The sequence below is a fragment of the Euprymna scolopes genome, chromosome 6 (genome assembly GCF_053919585.1).
Source record: "Euprymna scolopes isolate OS-2025 chromosome 6, ASM5391958v1, whole genome shotgun sequence".
NCBI lineage: Eukaryota > Metazoa > Mollusca > Cephalopoda > Sepiida > Sepiolidae > Euprymna > Euprymna scolopes.
Genome location: NC_136487.1, coordinates 25962216 through 25985951, shown reverse-complemented (window position 1 = coordinate 25985951; position 23736 = coordinate 25962216). Strand labels below are relative to the sequence as shown.

General features: G+C 34.1%; 1 protein-coding gene across 1 annotated transcript in view; it reads right to left on the bottom strand.

Annotated features, from left to right (window-relative positions):
• The window catches only part of LOC145277577 (uncharacterized), a 60189-nt gene that overhangs the window by 12546 nt on the left and 23907 nt on the right, over positions 1-23736 (bottom strand). Inside the window, exons 2-6 of the mRNA XM_080129070.1 lie at positions 13377-13703; positions 5730-6044; positions 4419-4733; positions 3154-3468; positions 2484-2798 (exon numbers count right to left, since the gene is read on the bottom strand). Of these exons, the coding sequence (XP_079985196.1) occupies positions 2484-2798; positions 3154-3468; positions 4419-4733; positions 5730-6044; positions 13377-13703 (1587 nt within the window). The remainder of the gene's footprint in view (positions 1-2483; positions 2799-3153; positions 3469-4418; positions 4734-5729; positions 6045-13376; positions 13704-23736) is intronic.

The window sequence follows — 23736 nt, the reverse complement described above, 5'->3', positions numbered from 1 at the left end:
AACTGGAAATATTTTCTCAATTATTAAATCATTTCTCTCTGATAGGCTCATAAGAGTAGTGGTTGATGGGCAGAAATCATAAGCTCACAGTATTAATGCTGGAGTCCTTCAGAGGTCCATCCTGGGTCCAACTCTCTTCCTGATCTACATTAATCATCTTCCAAATCATATCCTTAGATCATTCATAGACATTTTTGCTGATGACACTACCATCTATGGCAGCACATCAAAGGTCATAAACAACCAAGTTCTCTCTGATTCGCTCTTCTGATCTTGAGCATACGGTACAATGGAAAAAAGTGGCTGGGTACTTTTAATGCATCCAAAACCAAGCTTCTATCTTTACATCATCAACGTTCTGATCCCCATCTGGCATTAATTGAAATGAATAACTCTCGTCTTGGGGAGGCTTCATGTTTTGACAAGCTTCTGAGCTTGACCTTTACTCCTGATCTAAAATGGAATACATACATCAAATCCATTGCCAAAGTCGCTGGAAAACTGATGGGATCCTTCTATCAATCCAGTAGATATCTCACTGCTGATGCAATTCTCTACCTATATAAGAGCCAGGAGGGAGTGTTGCTGTCACATCTGGGCAGGAGCTGCTAGGAAGACCTTATCCTGCTTTGACAGAGTTCAAAATATACTTTGTAGTCTAGTGGGGGTACTCTTTTCTCTTTCCTGCAACCGCTTTCTCACAGAAGAGACGTTGCGAGCCTGTCTCTGTTTTATCGTTATTTTCATGAGACGTTCTCGTCTGAGCTCCAATCTATGGTCCCCACTCGCCAAACATTCACTTGTTTGGCTGTAAAAACTATCAATAATTTCCCCCACTCTTTATCTGTGCCTAAACCTAAACGTAGATTCCAAGATTCTATGAACAAAGCTTCTTTCTTAGAACTGCAGACCTGTGGAACTCTGTTCCGTTTCTCTGCTTTCCAGCTGACTACAATATGGCCGTCTTCAAGTCCAATGTGAACAAGTTCTTGATGAGCCGTTCCCCTTAAGTAATCCAATTTACCAAGTTTACACTTCTAACGATTATAATGATATTGTCCATTTGAACACTGTACACTCTTTAATCCTTATCCTCGAGTGGCTTCCGGGCCTTGATAAGTGGTGATTCCTTTGTAAAATAAATAAATAAATAAATAAATAAAATCAAAGCAAAGAAAGTTTTAAATTCAATTTAGAAATAGAAGTATCGAACACTAGTGTTTCACAGCCAGAATCTATCTTGGATCCAGACTAATGGTATCATACAAACCAGTTTTTCCTCAACTAATAACACTGGTACCGATCGGCCCTTCCGGAGTTGCCATTATTTTCTCTAGTGTTGACGTATACACAATTGAGTACTAACTTTTCAGATTATAGAATATTTTTATTATTTAATATCGATTCCGTGTGCCATGTTAATATAAATAAGAAATGTTTGAGTTAGTTGCATTAAAAAAAATACAAATTAAGAACAGTTTTCAAAATAACTTTGTAGAAATGTAAAGGTTAAAATGACAATTGTAAATAAAAATTAATTGACTATTAAGTGAAACAAAAACAAACAAATAATATATTATAGTTAGTAATAAAACATTTAAAACAAAAAATGATGTAATTGAATTCAAGGTCATCCACTTGAATCTGGCTATGTTGCTAAGATAACGTGGCAAGTAGGAAGAAAGGAAGGAAGGAAGGAAGGAAGGAAGGTCACGACAACAAAACTTGAAAAAAAAGTTGCAGCAGGAACAGAGTAAAAACAAAGATTTCGTTGGGTTTGACAACATCTTATGAAATATATATTATTTAATTGGAATTCATTATTGAGATGAGTTTTATTTATTAATTTTATTTATTGCGGACTATTATCCTCATCTTTCTTAGATGTTGTTTCACGATGTTTTGGACAATTATTTCTCTGGCCTTTGAATCTCCTAACTGCATCCTCAATAATTACTGCCTTCCACAGTTGTTGTCATCTCACCTAGTTTTGGCCAAGTAAGCTTCTGGCTGACTTTGAGTAGGATTGAAACTGCTATCTTCAGAAAATGCTCACCTGGAACCATAGAGATTCAACGTCTCTATCCACTACACCACAGGTCCCGAAAGGCGATCAAGGTTGGAGTTTTTGGTCTTATAGATCCACGTTTATTTATTATCTGATCTTCCATGAACGGATGACAACATCTTGTGAAATATATATTATTTATTTGGAATTCATCATTGAGATGAGTTTTATTAATTAATTAATTTATTGTGGACTATTATCTCCATCTTTTTAGTTATTATTTCACAACGTTTCCGCCAACTATTCCTCTGGTCTTCATCAGCTAGTAACCGTGACCAGAGGAATATTTGGCCGAAATGATGTGAAACAACAACTATAAAGATGAGGATAATAGTCCGCAATAAATTAATCTTATGAAATATTTAAAAATGTAAAATTTAGGAATGAAAAAGAGCACAGATAAGCATAAACTTACCTAAAATGATAAACTTTTCCGTTTTTTCAACAATCTGTCCAGCATTGACTTGGCACGTGAGAATAAGAATTGCCACATCCGATTCAGTTACATTATATCGAAGTTCATTTGTGATGGTACGGTTCCACTGATTTGGGACAATCATTTGAGTTTGACTATCACTAAGTTCAGTTCTATTGGCTTTTGATCCTTTAAACCATCTAACAGAATAAGAACCTTCTTTCCTAATCATTGCAGTGCAGGTAAAAATGGAGAATTTATTGACGGTAGGTGAAAGTTGTGAAGAAAGTCTGATACCGTCAATTTTTGGTGCAACTGAAAAGAGAAAAATCACTTAATATGTGAAGTTACTTTGGAGTCGATTTATCATTTAATTAAAAATTAACTTTTAGATAAACGCTAACAATATATTCTAGTTAGTAATAAAATATCTCAAACAATCCAAATATGACAAGGCATTACCAGCAGGTCATTAACTAGACTTTGGTGAGAGTTTATGATGTTAAGGAAGACGACTTGACAGAAAAAGCGAAAGAGGGGTAATAACAAAAACCATGAACTGTGAACAGAGTAAAAACAAGGATTTGGATGGGGTAGATGACAACATTATAAAATATTTAAAAATATAAAATTCAAAAATAGAAAAGAGAATACAGAAGCATAGACTTACCTGAAACAGTGAAATTTTTCGTTTTTTCCGTGATCAATCCATTATTGACATGGCATGTGAGGATAAGAATTGGTACATCCGACTGAATTACATTATATCGAAGTTTATTTGTGATGGTACGGCTCCACTGATTTTGTACAGTCACTTGAGTTTGACTGTCACTAAGTTCAGTTCTATTGGATTTTGATCCTTTAAACCATCTAACGGAATAAGAACCTTCTTTCCTAATCATTGCAGTGCAGGTAAAAATGGAGAGTTCATTAACTGAAGGTGTAAGTTGTGAAGAAAGCACGATACCATCAATTTTTGGTTCAACTGAAAAAAGACAAAATACACATGCTTGATCTCATTATGTTGCCACAGCTGCCCACCATCATATTTTACATCTATATAATAATTTTACATGAAGCAATTTCTCTCATAACTGAGCTAGTTTGTCATGTTCAGCCTTGCACTGGTTGCTCTAACGTTAGATTTTTCATGAGGATTCACAATTAAGCAACGTTTCATAATGCTGTTACCAGGCTTATACTTGGCCTCGTTATGTAGACACAACTGCACATCATTCTTTATACATTTTACACTTCAAAGGCCAGCAATGACCAAGATTTTCTGATTATTTCTCTTTTGATCTTGAGCACATAGTGCAACGGAGGAAAAAGGTGGCTGGTTAATTTTAAAGAATCTAAAACCAAGTTTCACTTTCCATCATAATCGCTCTGACCCCCATCATGCCCCAATTGAAATGAATGGCTCTTGTCTTGTGGAAGTCTTGACAAGCTTCTGGGACTGACCTTCACTCCTGGCCTGAAATGGAACACATACATGAAATCTATTGTCAAGATTACTGGAAAAAATGGTTGGATCATTTTACCACTCCAGTGTTGCCAGATTTATACTTGGCCTCGTTATCTAGTTCTACCTCCACATTTGCTTCATCACTTTGTAGATAGAGTTACTGTTGGAATAAATTTATTATTTATATAAAAATTAACTTTTAGATAAAAAAACAAACAATATATTCTAATTAGTAATAAAATATCTCAGTCCAAATATGACAGGGCATTACCAGCAAGTCATTTGGTGAAGTCAGACAACTTGACAGTGGGGAAGGTGGGATGACAAAAGTTAGGAAAGAAGGTATAAAACATATTTAGTGAGAACAGGGTAGAACCAAGGATGGTGGAGATGAAGGCATTAAAAAATATATATAAAAATATAAAATTTAAGAATGAACAAAAGAGAATGCATAAACATTAACTTACCAGGAATGGTAAAATTTTCCGTTTTTTCAATGATCAGTCCAGCATTTAGCTGGCATGTGAGGATAAGATTTGGTATATCCGACTGAGTTACATTGTATCGAAGTTCATTTGTGATGGTACGGATCCACTGGGTATGCCTGATCACTTGAGTTTGGCCACGACTAAGTTCTATACTGTTGGGGCTTAATCCTTTAAACCATCTCACAGAATAAGATCCTTCTCCTCTAATTGTTGCAGTGCAGGTAAAAATGGAGAATTTATTGACGGAAGGTGAAAGTTGTGAAGAACGTATGATGCTGTCAATTTTTGGTTCAACTGAAAAAAAAAACAAAATATGCTTGGTCTCGTTATCCCAACACAGCTGTCCACCAATCATATTTCACACCTATATAATAATTTACCTGAAGAATTTTCTATCATGTTGAGCCTTGCACTGATTGCGCTGACATTACATTTTACAGGAGAATGCAACGATAAATATCAATTGTGCTTCTGCCAGGTACAAAGCCAAAGTACATCTGATCTATATCAACCTACTTTCTTATGATGGCATCTAATACAATTTCAATTGCTTTCATTCATTTCTAGGAGCTTTAGGCTTCTATTATTACCCTGTCATCACGAGTCTTATCTTATATTTGTTGCAATTGACAATGTAACTCACTCAATCACTCTGGCATATGCTCTTTTCTACTGATATTATTTGCTATGTCTATTAGGATTAGAATGCCGATCGATTTAATGAACTATTACAGAAAGTTCTGCAGCTTTGTCATTCTCTCTTAAACATATTCTATCATCCCTGAGCTGATCTGTGTTGCTGGACCTTGCACTTGTTACTCTAACGTTAGATGGCCCATGTTATATGGGAATGCAACATCAAGCAACGTTTCACAATGCTTTTATCAGATTTATACTTGGCCTCGTAATCTAGACAACTGCACATTATTATTTATCCATTTTTCACCTATAACGTTGTGGTTCTATCTCCATATTTGCTTCATCACTTTGTAGATAAAGTTGTTGTTGGAATAAATTTATCATTTATATAAAAAATTAGCTTTTAGATAAGAAAAACAATCAATATATTCTAGTTGGTAATAACATATCTCAATCCAAATAAAGTCGAACAACTAGACAAGGAAAAGGGTGGATGATTACAAAAGGTAGAAAGAGAGGTATAATAAAATTGCATTGTGGAACAAAGTACAAACAAGGGTTTAAATGGAAGATGGGGATGCCTACATTATAAAATATTTAAAAATCTAAAATTTAGAAATGATAAAAGAGAATACATAAACATAAACTTACATAGAACAGTAAAATTTTCCTTTTTTTCAAGGCTCAGTCCAGCATTGACTTGGCATATAATAATAAGATTCGGCATATCCGATTCAGTTACATTATATCGAAGTTCATTTGTGATGGTGTGGTTACATTGGTTTAGACTGGTTACTCGAGTTTGACCGCCATTTAGTTCATTTCTACTGGAGTTTGATCCTTTAAACCATCTCATAGAGTAAGAACCTTTTGTCCTAATAGTTGCAGTGCAGGTAAAAACGGAGAATTCATTGACGAAAGGTTTATGCTCTGAAGAAAGCACGAAATTGTCAATTTTTGGTTTAACTGAAAAAGAAAAAAAAGGATACATGGAAATAATATCTTGGCACGAAACTCCGTCACTGTCTAAAACTATAATCATACAATCTGAGTGCTGCAATATTTTTGAATTATAATGGGGGTATGGTCCCTGACAGTCGGGAGATACTATTTATAAACGATGCTGCTAGGAACTGACGAATCAAATTAATTCAGGTTCTGCTACCAACCAATCAGAAACCAGAATTGCTCCATAAAAATTAAACCTTTTCTGTAGCAACTTATGCATATGTTTTCTTCGTGTTAACACGGGAAGAATTTTTTGCTCTGTGGCTTTCAACTCAAGAACTCTCTACTCAGAACCAGTCAACTCCAGGACTTGTATAGAACAACTAACCACCGGAAACTGTTTTTAAACTAAACATGTCTTTCAACTCAAGACTGGTAGTAAAGAATAATGAATTATCAAAAGTAAATTATTATAATTCCGAGTAAATCGAATTGAAGAGCAGTGTAGTAAGTATTCATGTAGTTCTTATATACTAGATTGCTTGGCCAGCTTGCTATTACTTTGCAAAATCCTCTACTTGAAATAAAACATAATAAACAGTTCAGTGTAAACACGAAACAAACACTTTTGCATTTATTTATATAAACATTAACATTTCGGTCATTTGGTGCAAATTTATAATAAGATTTGGGAAGTATGCAACTAAGTTACATTATATCGAAGTTCATTTTGGATGAAAAAAAAATTCAGTTTGGCCGCCACTAAGTTCATTTCTGTTGGATTTTCTTCATTTACCCCCCCCCCCCAAGAATAATTTCTACTAATAGTTACAGTGCAGTTAAACATGAAGATATTGGCGCACTATGCAACTGGAGAAAAACGTCTGATACGGTCAATTGTTGCTGTAAAAAGAAAACACACACACACACACACACACACACACACACACACACACACACATATATATATATATATATATATATATATATAACGGTTGTATAGATTAGTTTCCTATATGTAAATCCAATGAAACTCGCGTGATTATTAAAGATTGCTCACTGTAGAAAGAGCTGGTATATAGTCTGTTTATTATACAAACATTATTGGTTATATATGTACATACATGTTTCAGTGGAATCCTAATTCATGGATAACACTTCATAAGACGGAAAAAAGGAATATTTAAACAAGTCAAAATTGCATTCATTTTTATATAAGGTATTGAGGGTATGGTTTACGCTCCGGAAGAAATTGGAGTGTATACTTTGTAAATGGGGGGGGGTAAAGGAAGGACTTTGGGGTGGGGAGGATGAGATGGGAGTACGAATCTCTGTTGTTAAGCTATCTCAGCGGGGAGGGGGTGTTGGTATTCTTTTAACTTGGCGGTGGTTTCTTGGCCTAACTTTTTGCTTTGATCCGAAGTAATATTATACTCTTATCGCCGCCCCTCCCCTATTTTTTTTTATCTTTGTTTTTTTTTTTCTTTTATGGTGGCTACTTCGCGTCTGTTTTATTGACAAGTTCTATTTATTTATTTATTTTATTCCTAGCTTTTTTTAAATTTATTTTATTCCTAGCTTTTTTTAGCCGTTCATTTGTTTCATGTTTTCAAATTATTTATTTATATGTTTGTATATAAGATATATGTCCATATGATCAGATTAGCAGTTAGTTGGATAGATATATAGGCTTATTTATATGATTTAAATAAAGGGAGTTATATTTTTCCCTCTGTCACGATTTCTGAAGTAATTACCGTGGCAAAGTTTTTTATATCTATATATAAACTTAATGTCGATGGTTGTCATTCATTCCTCTAGCACGCTTGTAACTGAAATGCTGATATAGTATTATCGTAAAGCAGCGTTACATAAGGAAACCAACCACATGATTGATCCCAAAATATAACTAAGTACATTAACTAGTACTCTAACTAGAGGACTTTAGGAACAGGATATTCCAGCAATATTAACAAATATATGCTATTATGTAGGTATTTGTATGTATACGGTCTGAAGAACGTATCCCTACAACGAAGCATATAAACCTATAAAATATATAAATGTGTATTCTAGTATCAAGTACAGGATAAACAACCCAAATGAAAGAATATTTATGTTTGAACATACGTTATCACCTTTCCCACATATTTATGCTCGTATACATCTTATCACATTTCACATATTTATGTCTGTATGTTATCACGGTTCACACATTTTTTGTATTACGTCATCACCATTCACACACATTTGTATTTGTACGTACTTTATCATCTTTCACGTGCATAACTTGTTACACACATTTATTTTTGGATTTTTTTTTATTAACTAAATTATTTAACCCTAAAATCTCTTTTTTCACAAATGGTATAAATGTATGAATCCCACAAAAAAAAAAAAGAAAGAAATCGATATTCTAATTCCTTGTCATAAAAGTCGTGCGACATAGGTTTAATAAATGTTGGACCGAATAAGTCATATTTCATTGTCTTCAGTGTTGTGGGGTGTATTGAATCCTTATTTCAAGTATTATATGGTTTGGTTAATGTTCGAATAAATTCTCAACGCCAGTGTTGTGGCAGTGGAGAGCCAGTAATAATCGCGAGAAACTCAATTAGTGCTGGGACGATTAATCAGAATCGGAATCGAAAATCGGAAAAAAAATGGAACTTTTGGAGGCATCGGCAAAATATGTACCGATTTTCCGATGCCAAAAGCGATTCTTTTATTTTTTATTTGATTTTCCGCTGTTGGTAATAATAAAATAATAAATCTAAACATCATTCCCATAAGTTTTATATTTATATTTATATCTGTACATTTAACATGTTATTACTATAACCGGGAAAAATTACTGGTCTAGAGTAAAATATTTAGAGATTTATAAAGAATCAGAATCAGAATCGGTAATTGTATCGGAGTCGAGAATTTAGTACGGAATCGGAAATTGTATCGGAATTGGGAAAAATATTGGAATCGTCCCACACTAAACTCAATGGTGTAATTAACAAAAGTATGTTACAGGAGAAACTCGTTTGATTCTGGGGCCATAACTACTACTAACAACTGCCAGGACGTTTAGCTACAGCTTGTATTTATTGTGTCTTGGTAGGTCTATTTTCAGGTAGATCAGCTTATACCATAGCAGAAAATATTGCCAACTCATATGAAATCGAGACGTGATAAAATGTCATGAAGTGACGCTTCAAAAGTGGAGAAAAAGTTTTCATTCGAGCGGTGGAGGGGCGGAGTTATGGTGCCCCCCCCACACTCAATGTAAACAGAATTTTGTGAAATATTAAACGGTTTTTCTGTTCGGTTAATGTCGGCGCGTTACTTACGGAAAAATGGTTTATTAAACTGCATAAGCACCTGTTAAAACTATACAAGTTCTATAATTGAATACCCCTTCCAAAAAAAAAAAGAACGGAAAACATAAAAGTATGTTTTGTAAACCGCTCATGAAAACTTACTGACAGCATTATTAGTGTCCTAAATTATGACATGAAAAAATGAACGAATCTCTTAGTAAAAGAGATTCGTCTCCCTCAGAACAATAATAAATTGTAAAACAGCGCCTTTGATTGTGTTGTGTTGTTGTATCATAAAGGGGATCGTGTGTGATCATCTAGTCAGAGTTAACATTATGTGATCATCTAGTTGTTCTGTCTATTTGTTCATATGCCGTTGTGTGTGTGTGTGGTACATGTATTTTAGACATACCTTCTTGCGTGTTGGATGTTGGTCCATCTGAATTCATCTCGTGTATTGGAGGGAGATTGGTACCAGTTTGGGACGAAGATTCATTTCACTCCAAGACAAGGAATTGGTTTTATAGTTTTTATTCACTTTTCCAGATGTCTCGCAGAAGGATGGAGAGTGAACCCCTGGCCTGCGTGTTTTCTCTTGGTCTCATTTCTACACACGACAGCGCCCCCCAGTGGAGAGGAGGAGACATCTCTGAAGCCGTCCGTTGCCTTCCAAGTCCAAACCAATTCTCCACGATTCAGCTAACCTGATCACGTGACTCACACGCAATCCGATCAGCTGATCCTGACTTCCGGTCAACATGTCTCAATATAATTTACACACTCCCCCCCCTCTCTCTCTCTCTCTCTCTCTCTCGCGTGGATAGGCAAAAAACTACTAGTCCTCTGGGCAGCATTAGGAAATTTTGTAGGAATTTTTGACACCCCTAACAGAAAACTGTGAATAAAATGTTAAAAAAACTCGCAATTTCTCTGTTTAAAGTGGGTTGTTTATTTTCTGTATGGAGTATACTTCCAAAATAAACTATTAAAGTTGTTTAAAAAATAATAGAAATATTTTTTATTTTTTAAAAAACAGTGTTTGCAAAGTGCCGGTGCGAGTTCAACCAGCCATTTTTTAATGTATGAAATCAATTGAATTTTACGAGTGAAATTTTTTTCAGTTTTTAAACTTTAAAAATCTATCCAAATTTTTCTATTGTTTCAATTTTTACGATATTTTTTCTAAATTCACCCCCCCATTTTGAAATGTCTATTAAAATTTAAATAATTTATTTACTCACCAAAGTTTTATATATCACAAATTGAAGATAAAAGATCAATAAATAAAATATTCTAATTTAAAACAAAACAAAAAAAAGAAGTGTTTTTTTTGGAAATTTACCTGTAAAGTCCAAAGTTTAAAACCTTTTTTTTTTTAAACCACGTTGATTTTTTTTTTAATGAAAGCTCATGTTATGGTTATATCGGCAAGTAAATACCGGACGCTGACGACAATATTTTCTATTTCATTCAATGTTTTCTTTTTTTAGATATTAAAAAAATCATTCGATAAAGTAGAAAGAACTATAATAATGATCAAAAACTCGTGTATTTCATTAAGAGAATTAAAAAAAAAATCGGTCGACTGTATTTTTTGTTTAACGGCAAAAACTTATAAGTGAATGTGTGCTTTTTTCACCTACTAATTTTGGTTAACAGCACGCGATAAAAAGAGGCATTAATTATGTCCCTTTGACGAACCCGTATTTGATAAGTTTTAAATTAGCAGCAACACTGCTTTAAGCTAATAGCGCAAAACGAGTTACGAAAATGCGATTTTATAGGACCCGTGCTTTAAAAATCCTTTTATTTAAAAAATACATGGAATATAAAATATAAATATGGATAATTCTTATGAAGGACCTTTGAGGGACTCCAGCATTAATACTGTGAACTTCTGATTTCTGCCCATCAACCACTATTCTTATGAACCTATCAAAGAGAAATAGTTTAATAATTGAGAAGACATTTCCAGCTATACTGTAGCTGGAGATCTTATGAAGTATATCTTTATGCTATACATTTACCAAAGGCCTTTGATATGTCAAGAGCAATTGCCCTAGAAAGGAAACCTCCATAGAGAGATTTCATAATCCTATGAGATATAACTGTTAGCACATCTGCTGTAGATCTAGCAGAATGGAAAACATATTGCATATCACTAAGAAGGTTATTTTTGCTTAGGTGGTTGACTACTTATCTAGTCAACACAGATTCCAGCAACTTATTCATGACGCACAGGAGACTTATTAATCTGTAACGAGAGATCATCTAAATTCTTAAATACACGAGGAAGATGACCTGAATTTTTAAATAAATGAGATTTTCCAGGGTGTTTGAAAGCAATTCTCCTTAACACAAAACTTAAACAGCTTTGTAAATATGGGAGCTAGTACTAGTTGAAGCTTTTTCAACACTATAATTGTAATGCCGTCAGGGCCAGTTGCTTTACTGGAATCAAGGTTTTGATTAACTTGGCAAGATCACATACAAATACTTGTATGTGGCATAGCATGTTTTCAGAAACAGGAAGAAATACGGGGGTGGGGCTGGCGGTTTTGATCACATAGGGTAGAATTAGCTGCAAAATTATTGGCACAGAGTTTGGCTTTGTCCGATACTGGCGAGATTATGTTATGTTTGTTATTTGCCAAAACTGGTGGGAACCAAGCCACTGCTCAGCTCCTTTGGATTTGGCGAACTGAGAAAACTCTCTCGCGTTCTTTATTACTCTTTTACAGTGGTTGCTGGCAGTCCGGAAAGTGGCTTTAGTCTCATTACATCTATCACATTGGAAGCAATGGAAAAAGTGATTTTAGTGCGCAATGGCAGCAGCACATTCTGGAGAGCTGTTGGGTTTTTGCTGAAAATTTTTGAAGGATATAAAGCGGTCTATACCTACAATTAACCATTCCATCAGGTCTGATACTATAGACACATTCTTTGAAAACATGTAACACATAAGTAGATCTGATTTAAATGTACAGAAGCTATCCCAGTCAGCTATAGAGTATCGATATACTGTACGATGGAGAGGTACATCTGAGGACTTATTACATTTCGTATTTATCTTAACTGATACAACCGAGTGGTTGGAAGATCCAAGTGGAGAGGATAAACATTGTGAGAAAAAAGGTCTAGGAGACTTGCATATTGATCATCAGTGTCGGGCTCACGGGTGAGTTCATGAACAATCTGAGTGAGGTCATAAGCAATGGAGAAATCGTGACAGATTTTTCCCTCATCATCTGTCTGGTTTGAGTGGGCTAACCATTCCACATTGTGAACATTGAAGTCTTCACAGATTTTTCTTATTCCTGTGCCGATAATGCAATAATGTTGAGGATGAATGAGTAATACACTACTTTGAGGTACTCCTGTCCTCTGTGTGTGTTTACTGTATTTTCATGTACTCTACGAGTTTGTGACGATAGGAAATTTTATATATATGGCCACATTTCCCTTAATTTCTATGTTTTTTAGGTTCTACAAATGCAGTTTGTGACCCAATCGTTACCTCCAGCTATGCTATTATGCATGTAGTATTTAAGTCGCTGAAGTTATTTATTTATACCCCAGTTTACCTAAATCCGTTTAAATGTTTGGATAAGATATTGTTTCTCTAGATACAATTTCAATCATCATTCTTTTCATCATTTTGCATATGCAGATTGTAAGAGCAATGGAATGGTATTTTTTTTTGGGGTGGGGGGTATTATAATAGTATTGGACAAAAAACCCATAAGTTTGGTTTTCATCATAATTTTGTCGAAATAACCCCAAAATAAATGAAATATTGCAAGTGGAACGTAAAAAAGACATCTCATTTTATTTACAAGCCAAAAATAAAAAATATCCAAAAGAAAAGAGTCCTATTTACCTTAACATTAAAAAGAATACATTTGTAAAACTACAAACTTGTTATTTTTTGCTAGTATCTTATGTACATCTTTTCATTTCAATTATTAGAATTAGACGTTTAACAAAATCAGCTTTCATGAAATATCAATATAAAATGAATGCAATTTGCGGCTCTTACCGTGCAATGTTCTGTTGAAAGAGAACAACGGAGGATTTGCTTTTATCTTGCATCTGTACCATGTGAAGTCACTACACGTTAGCTTTCGTGAGAAGATAAATGAGAAACGACCCTCAGTCATTTCTGTCATAGGATAAACTTTTAGAGTTACTCCATAAACATTGCCAAGTTCATAAATATTCTTTATGGAATTCCATGTTGCTTCAAGATTATGATGTCCATTTTCTAATGCAATTCCAATAGGTTCCTCATTTAATCTATAGTGGCAGCTTACACGCAGATTTGAAGATACAGTCCCATACGGGGATAAATCTATCCAAACTAAACCTGAAATTAAAGGAAAAATAAAATGAATAAATTAAAAAAAAGTGAAAATATCTGTGTGTGTGTGTGTGTGTGTGTGTGTGTGTACATTTCGCTTTTTTTCTTTTTTTTTTTACAAAGGCGTTACCACTTATCAAGGCCGAGAGGCCACTCAAGGACAAGGGTTAAAGAGTGTACAGCAGTCCAAAGGACAATATAGTAATCGATAGTAATGGAAATTTGGTAAATTTGTTAACTTAAGTGGAACGGCTCATCAGAAACTTGTTTACATTGAACTTGAAGACAACCATATTGTAGTCAGCTGGGAAGCAGGAAAACGGAAGACAATTCCACTACCAAATGTCAGTTTTTGGTCTAGAGACTCGAGATTTAACATAATGGGCATTAAGATTTGAGTAAATCTTTTTACTCGGTTTTCAGCCAGAAATTTGACTGTTAAGAGGTCAAAGTTCAACGATTTGACCTTTGAAAACTTTACAAAACTCCTCTGCCAATTTTGTGTCTAAACACTTGAAATTTTAAATGCAAACTATTAATCCAATTTTGGGTCTAAACATATGACTTTTGCGGTCTCAGCCAATTTTGGATCTAAACTTTAAAATTTTACATGAAGCATATTTAGACATGCGTCAAGCTTTTTAATCGTTTTTGGGCGAAAATTTGGCTGCCAAGAGGTCAAAATTGAAAAAATTGACCTGTGCAGACTCTACAAATTCCTCCAGCAATTTTGTGTCTAAGGACTTGAAATTTTAGATGTAGGTAACTTGAACATGGGTCAAACTTTTATATTTGATTTGATCCCAAAACAATAAATGTTATGAGGTCAAAATTAGGGTCAAAGTTAAAAAAACATTTCACAACTGAGGTCTCTACCAACTTTTCTCTATGATAGTTAAGGAAGCCTATTATATAGAAAGGCATTACCGTACATATGCACACTTTTTAATATATAACCAGTAGAGTTTAGTTTCCTAGAAGTACATCCAATGAAAAAACATGTGTCTACCAAAGAGTGCTCAATGAATGAACAGAGCAGGTATATTAAATTTATTTATACAAACATTAATGGCTACATATGTGTATACATGTTTCTGTAATCACCCGCGTTGGGGGACTACGTCTTCAGGCCAAGAATTACTGTCAAGAACTGATATTTCAAACAAAAACATTTTCCTATTTCGTTTATAAAGTTAGAATGTAACCTGGGTGGGAGTCATAAGCGAGGAAAGGACAAGTGAGGTCTTTAAAGATAATAAAAATCTTCTTTTTCATTTCCCTTTCTTTTTATCTATCCCATCTTTTGGTTTTTATGGCATAAGGTACTTGAGAATTTAGTATTTTTGTCTTGCAGTCCGTAAATTAAAAACATTTCCTATGGTCACTGAGTACTGACCGGTGTCTTTCAATCTACACCCATCCACACACATACATGCACGCACACACACACACACACACACACACACACACACACACACACACACACACACACACACATACACACACAGACACACGCATACAGATACACACACACACGTTAATACAGATATTTATTTTACTCACACACACGCATTGAAACTAGGCAATAACTATAACTACGCAAGAATAAAATTAAAATAAGGTAAATAAAACAAATAAATAAAACAAAAAAACAAAATAAAAACAAAACAAAAACAAATAAACAAACAAAATAAAAATAAACATAAAACCTCGAAAGCTATCAAAACTCCACATGTACACATATATATTAATATACGTATAAATGCCTACACCTTGCTACACCTGCGCATATATACACACACACATATACACACATACATACACATATAATGGTCACATACGGTTATAACATGTTTACATCTATACCTACATACGTAGTAGTATCGATACGCAGAATCTCAAAACCAGACATCCATGTACACACTTGGGTACCATATATCATGACTGTTATTATATTAAAACTAATATTAATCCCACTAATAATCCTAATAATAATAATTCTTGTAATATTGATAATACTAATGACACCACCAATATCAATAATAATAACAATAATAAGACTGTACGATTGGGAACCCCAAACCCATGGACCCCAACTGGATACACGTCCCCACAAATCAACCCATATATATATATATATATATATATATACACATACATATATATATAGATATACACATATACATACACATACATATACACATACACACATATACATATATATACATACATACACGTACATACACACGTACACACATCTATATATATATAAGCACACATACATATATACACGTATATACACATATACATACACACATACATATACACACACGCACCAGCATACACACAATACATACACACATTCAGACCATCCGCAGGCGCAGACAACATCCCCATCCACTCGTGTCTCCAAATCTCCACAGACGTATACGTGACTCCCACCCAGGTTACATTCTAACTTTATAAACGAAATAGGAAAATGTTTTTGTTTGAAATATCAGTTCTCGACAGTAATTCTTGTCCTGAAGATGTAGTCCCCCAACGCAGGTGATTACAGAAACATGTATGCACATATGTAGCCATTAATGTTTGTATAAATAAATTTAATACACTTTTTAATATATACATATGCACATAAATTTAGCTTTCCTGAGAAGATAAATGAGAAACGACCCTCAGTCATTTCTGTCATAGGATAAAATTTTAGAGTTACTCCATAAACATTGCCAAGTTCATAAATATTCTTTATGGAATTCCATGTTGCTTCAAGATTATGATGTCCATTTTCTAATGCAATTCCAATAGGTTCCTCATTTAATCTATAGTGGACGCTTACACGCAGATTTGAAGATACAGTCCAATACGGGGATAAATCTATCCAAACTAAATCTGAAATTAAAGGAAAAATAAAATGAATAAATTAAAAAAAAGAATTGCAATTTTTTTTAATATGAATCTATATATCTATAAAAGTGAAAATATCTGTGTGTGTGTGTGTGTGTGTGTGTACATTTCGCTTTTTTCTTTTTTTTACAAAGGCGTTACCACTTATCAAGGCCGATAGGCCACTCAAGGACAAGGGTTAAAGAGTGTACAGCAGTCAAAAGGACAATATAGTAATCGATAGTAATGGAAATTTGGTAAATTTGTTAACTTAAGTGGAACGGCTCTGTAACGTGCATCCAGGAGATAATCGCCCGCGTGTTTCCATGTTGTGTGGGTACGTGGGAGAGACAGATGAGGGGAAAAAGACTTACCTCGAGACCAGCTCAGCGTTACCGACCAAAAATAGAAAAGAAAGACCAAGATGGCGGCCGCCGTCTTTTGTAAATTATGATGTCTCGCAAAGTCACACGAATTCTCGGAATATGCAAATTTAGCCGGCCTAGAACGACGATAAAAGCGGGTGAGGGGAAAGACGTGAGGAGCGATGATTGAGTTGGTTGGGGAATCGTGTGGCTGTTGCTTCTTGTGCCGTGTGAGGATATTTTACCGTTGTTGGAATCCGTGCAGAACCGGTGTAAAAAGATTATTGAATTGCTGCAACATTTATAACATCTTTTCCTGAACTTACCGTGTTAAAGAGAGAGTCGGGCGCCATCTTGAATTTTTCCTTACACATTTCTGTTATCAGAAAATTTTTCCTTACACATTTCTGTTATCAGAAAATTGTTTACATTGGACTTGAAGACAACCATATTGTAGTCAGCTGGGAAGCAGGAAAACGGAAGACAATTCCACTACCAAATAACTCTGTCAATTTTTGGTCTAGAGACTCGAGATTTAACATAATGGGCATTAAGATTTGGGAAAATCTTTTTACTCGGTTTTCAGCCAGAAATTTGACTGTTAAGAGGTCAAAGTTCAACGATTTGACCTTTGAAAACTCTACAAAACTCCTCTGCCAATTTTGTGTCTAAACACTTGAAATTTTAAATGCAAACTATTAATCCAATTTTGGGTCTAAATATATGACTTTTGCGGTCTCAGCCAATTTTGGATCTAAACTTTAAAATTTTACATGAAGCGTATTTAGACATGCGGCAAGCTTTTTAATCGTTTTTGGGCGAAAATTTGGCTGCCAAGAGGTCAAAATTTAAAAAATTGACCTTTGGAGACTCTACAAATTCCTCCAGCAATTTTGTGTCTAAGGACTTGAAATTTTAGATGTAGGTAACTTGAACATGGGTAACACTTTTATATTTGATTTGATCCCAAAACAATAAATGTTAAGGGGTCAAAATTGGGGTCAAAGTAAAAAAACATTTCACAACTGAGGTCTCTACCAACTTTTCTCTATGGTAGTTAAGGAAGCCTATTATATAGAAAGGCATTACCGTACATATGCACACTTTTTAATATATAGCCAGTAGAGTTTAGTTTCCTAGAAGTACATCCAATGAAACAACATGTGTCTACCAAAGAGTGCTCAATGAGTGAACAGAGCAGGTATATTAAATTTATTTATACAAACATTAATGACTACATATGTGCATACATGTTTCTGTAATCACCCGCGTTGGGGGACTACGTCTTCAGGCCAAGAAGTACTGTCAAGAACTGATATTTCAAACAAAAACATTTTCCTATTTCGTTTATAAAGTTAGAATGTAACCTGGATGGGAGTCATAAGCGGGGAGAGGACAAGTGAGGTCTTTGAAGATAATAAACATCTTCTTTTTCATTTCCCTTTCTTTTTATCTATCCCATCTTTTGGTTTTATGGCGTAAGGTACTTGAGAATTTAGTATTTTTGTCTTGCAGTCCTAAATTAAAAACATTTCCTATGGTCACTGAGTACTGACCGGTGTCTTTCAATCTACACCCATCCACACACATACATGCACACACACACACACATACACACACAGATACACACATACAGACACACACACACACACACACACACACACACACACACACACGTTAATACAGATATTTATTTTACTCACACACACACACATTGAAACTATAACTAGGCAAGAATAAAATTAAAATTAAAATAAGGTAAATAAAACAAATAAATAAAACAAAAAAAACAAAATAAAAACAAAACAAAAACAAATAAACAAATAAAATTAAAATAAACATTAAACCTCGAAAGTTATCAAAACTCCACATGTACACATATATATTAATATACGTATAAACGCCTACACCCGCGCATATATATACACACGCACATACACACATACATAGACATATAATGGTCACATATGGTTATAACATGTTTACATCTATACCTACATACGTAGTAGTATCGATACGCGGAATCTCAAAACCAGACATCCATGTACACACTTGGGTACCATATATCATGACTGTTATTATATTAAAACTAATATTAATCCCACTAATAATCATAATAATAATAATAATAATTCTTGTAATATTAATAATACTAATGACACCACCAATATCAATAATAATAACAATAATAAGACTGTACGATTGGAAACCCCAAAACCCGTGGACCCTAACTGGATACACGTCCCCACAAATCAACCCATATATATATATATATATATATATATATATATATATATATATATATATATACACACATACATATACATACATATATATATATATAGATATACACATATACATACACATACATATACACATACACACACACATATATATACACACACATATACATATATATACATACATACATACACACGTACACACATCTATATATATAAGCACACATACATATATACACGTATATACACATATACATACACACATACATATACACACATGCACACGCGCACCAGCATACACACAATACATACACACATTCAGACCATCCACAGGTGCAGACAACATCCCCATCCACTCGTGTCTCCATATCTCCACAGACGTATACGTGACTCCCACCCAGGTTACATTCTAACTTTATAAACGAAATAGGAAAATGTTTTTGTTTGAAATATCAGTTCTCGACAGTAATTCTTGGCCTGAAGACATAGTCCCCAAACGCGGGTGATTACAGAAACATGTATGCACATACGTAGCCATTAATGTTTGTATAAATAAATTTAATACACTTTTTAATATATACATATGCACATAAATTTATGAACAGTACATAGGGCCCGAGCAAAGCCGGGATGAACTGCTAGTATATGTATAAAAGTGAAATTGTGTGTGCATTTCCCTACTAAAGTACGCTGTAAATTTTCAGTCTACAGACTCGTGATTTGACATAATGGGTACTGAGATTCAGGAAAATCTTTTTAATTGGTTTCCGGACAGAAATTTGGCTGTCAAGGGGTCAAAGTTCAATGATTTGATCTTTGAAAACTCTACAAAATTCCTCCGCTAATTTTTTGTCTCAACACTTGAAATTTTATATGTAGGTTCCTTGAACATGGATCCAACTTACTAATGTAATTTGAGACCAAAACAATAAATTTAGACCAATTTTTGGTCTAAACATTTGAAATTTTACATAAAGTGTATTCACAAATAGGACAAGCTTTTTAATCGGTCTTTGACTGAAAACTTGCCTGCCAAGGGATCAATGTTCAAAAGATTTGACCTTTGCGGTCTCTAGCAGACTATTCAGTCAATTTTGGATCTTAACATTTGAAATTTTATATAAAGGGTATTCAGAGATGCAGTAAGATTTTTAATCAGTTTTTGGGCAAAAATTTGGCTGCCAAGAGGTCATAGTTGAAAGATTTAACCTTTGCAGACTCTACCAAACTCCTCTGTCAATTTTGGGTCTAAACGCTTGAAATGTTAGATGTAGGTTACCTAGTCAAAATTTTTAATATACAGCTGGGCAAACTTGAGTCCTTGTACCGGAAACATATCCAGTAAATAAAACGTTGTTTAGTAAATCGTTATTTTTTTGCATTTTTTTTTTTGCATTTTTTTTTTTGCATTTCCATACACCAGACATGGATATAAATATCACTAAAACATCCGCTGGGGCATAAGATTCATTTTGGTACCTTACTTGCCTGGGTGGGTTACCTGTAGGTTGATATAAACCGTGTCACACACACAAACAAACACACACACACACACACACACACACAAACACACACACACACACACACACACACACACACACACACACACGCACACACACACACACACACACATTAGGAAAATTTATAATAAGATATATACGTATGCACATAAAGTTATGAACTGTACATAGGTCCCAAGCAAAGCTGGGCAGAACTGCTAGTAAATATATATATATATATATATATATATATATATATATATATATATATATATATATATATATGATGAAAATAATGGAAATAGTATCCGACAAAATAGAGAAAATAAAAAGGAACAAACCGTACTATGTGTTCATCAACGTTTCGTCTTTATTTCGAGATAAAAAAAAATAAAGACGAAACGTTGATGAACACATAATACGGTTTGTTCCTTTTTATTCTCTCTCTCTCTCTCTCTCTCTCTCTCTCTCTCTCTCTATATATATATATATATATATATATATATATATATATATAGTAATTTCTAAAATATATATGGCGATTAAGCTACACTGAATATTTTGCGTTTCATCCAACTATAGGATTCGTCAGGCTTATGCGCATAAGCCTGACGAATCCTATAGTTGGATGAAACGCAGAATATTCAGTGTAGCTTAATCGCCATATATATTTTAGAAATTACTAACTAGCTCTACCTACGTATTGAGCACTTTTGAAGTAAATACTTAAAGTTTACGCATAAATCTATACTTTCGTATATTAAATTTATGTGAATAAATGAAGTAGTTATATATATATATATATATATATATATATATATATATATATATATATAAAAGTGAAAGTGTCTGTCTGTCTGTATGCATTTCCCTACGCAATAACTATGTCAATTTTGAGTCTACAGACTCGAAATTTGATATACAGCGTACTGAGATTTGTGAAAATCTTTTTAATCCATTTCCGGCCAGAAATTATGCTATTAAGGGGTCAAAGTTCAACGATTTGATCTTTGAGACCTCTACCAAACTCCTCTACCAATTTTTGGTATAAACAATTGAACTTTTAGATATAGGTTCCTTGGACATGGATCTAACTTAAAAACTTGATTTGAGCCCAAAACAATAAATTTTAAGTGGTCATGATAGGGGTCAAAGTTAAAAAAAATTGACTTCTGCGGTCTCTACCAAATCACTCAGACAATTTCTGATCTAAACATTTGAAATTTTACATAAAGGGTATTCAGAGATTAGGGCAAGCTTTTTAATCGGTTTGGGTCGAAAATTTGAGTTACCAATATATAAATGTATGTATGTATGTTTGCATATCTGCCTAAAACTTTCGACAGAGGCGACGGATTTTCACAAGATCAGTATTGTTTAGAAGTTCGACCTTTCAGGCGACAAATACCGAAAAGTTGGCTGAAAACATTAATTTCTTCACCCTCAACTGGGCACTTTTCTACAGGGAAATGCACTTTTTTCACCGATATTTTCGAAAGTTATCCGCTCTTTTCGATTGTCTAGCCTTAATTTAAACCTACGTCATTTCCGGTTTGACGGTGGTCGTAACAGCAAAGACGTCACATTTTTTCCCCGTTCTTTTCCTCCTTCGCGGTACGGGTTCGAGCCTGCCTTCCTACTACCACTTTTTTTTTTTTTTTTTGCTAAACACACACTTCCGAACACTCGGGCAACACAGGGCACCCATGCTAGTATATATATATATATATATATATATATATATATATATATATATATATATATATATATATATATATATATATATAAACTGTGTCAATCGTTTTATTGCAGATTAGTAAAATATCTACTAAATTTACACCACAAAAAATTTTAATTGTATCACCAAAAGACTGCTTTTCCCAAAATTTTATTCGAATTCATGCGATATTAACAAAGCATTTAATCAAGGAATTTTCACTGTCCATCGCTTTATTTCAACAATCTTAAAATACAATGTGTAATCATGAAAACTTTATTCCTATTACATTTTCTATCAAATAATAATAAACAAAAGCACATCAAATGTGCTAAGCCTCAAATAAATTAATTATTTATCGACATATCCGCCATTTTTTAAAATAACTTTAAACTACTTTTTGTCCTCTGAGGAAGTCAATTGCTTGATCTGAGAAGGAGGTATGGCTCTGATGACATGAACTATTTTTCTCCACAGGGCATCCGTTGAAGTAAATTGCTCTCTTCCCTCATAAACCCCTCTTTTCAATATTGATCAGAGATGTTCACTGGGGTTAAGGTCCGAAGAAAACTGTGGTCAGATCATAAGGGTTTCTCCAACGAAGCCCATAGAGTCAATGAAGGTTGCATTTGCCGTAGCAGAATGGAATGGTGCATTGTTTTGCATAAAAATCATCTGAAAACGACGTGACAATGGTAGGTCATCTAGCCATGGCGACAAATAATTATCTAAAAAGGCCGTGTACGCATTGCTAGTAAGCTTTACATCCTCTGGAACTCGGAATAGTCCAACCAACTTATCCCCAATGATTTCTGCCCCAAACATGATGCCTCCACCTCCTTGTTGGCGACGAACTCTGTAAGGGTTCGAAGTTCAGTTTCAATTGTTTAATAAAATATTTTATAGCATTATTTGATTTTCTAATATTTTCTAAGTTACAAAACAATGCTTTTCTCTTTCCACAAGATATAACCTGTTGAAGCTCGACCGAACACAAAGAATAAATAACTACAACACAAAAATAAAGTAGAACAGATATATTGAAAGCAAGAAAGTATATACAATAGTTACATAAAGTCCATTCGTATAGTCATGGGGAGGACGTCTCTGGAGAAGGTGTCGGCTGGGTGGTCGTTGACTCTCGATCTCGTGTCTCTCTGAGTCTCTCGTTGGGTCTCTGCCGTCTTTATGGTACCAACCATATTTATATAGTTGAAACTCCCTGTCTGCTAATTATGTACATCCTAAATAAACACCCTCTCCCAAGCCAGCCTTGGAGTCCCTTTTGGATTTCAAATGGCTTCATATATGGAATGATGATTATGGGGTATTTTC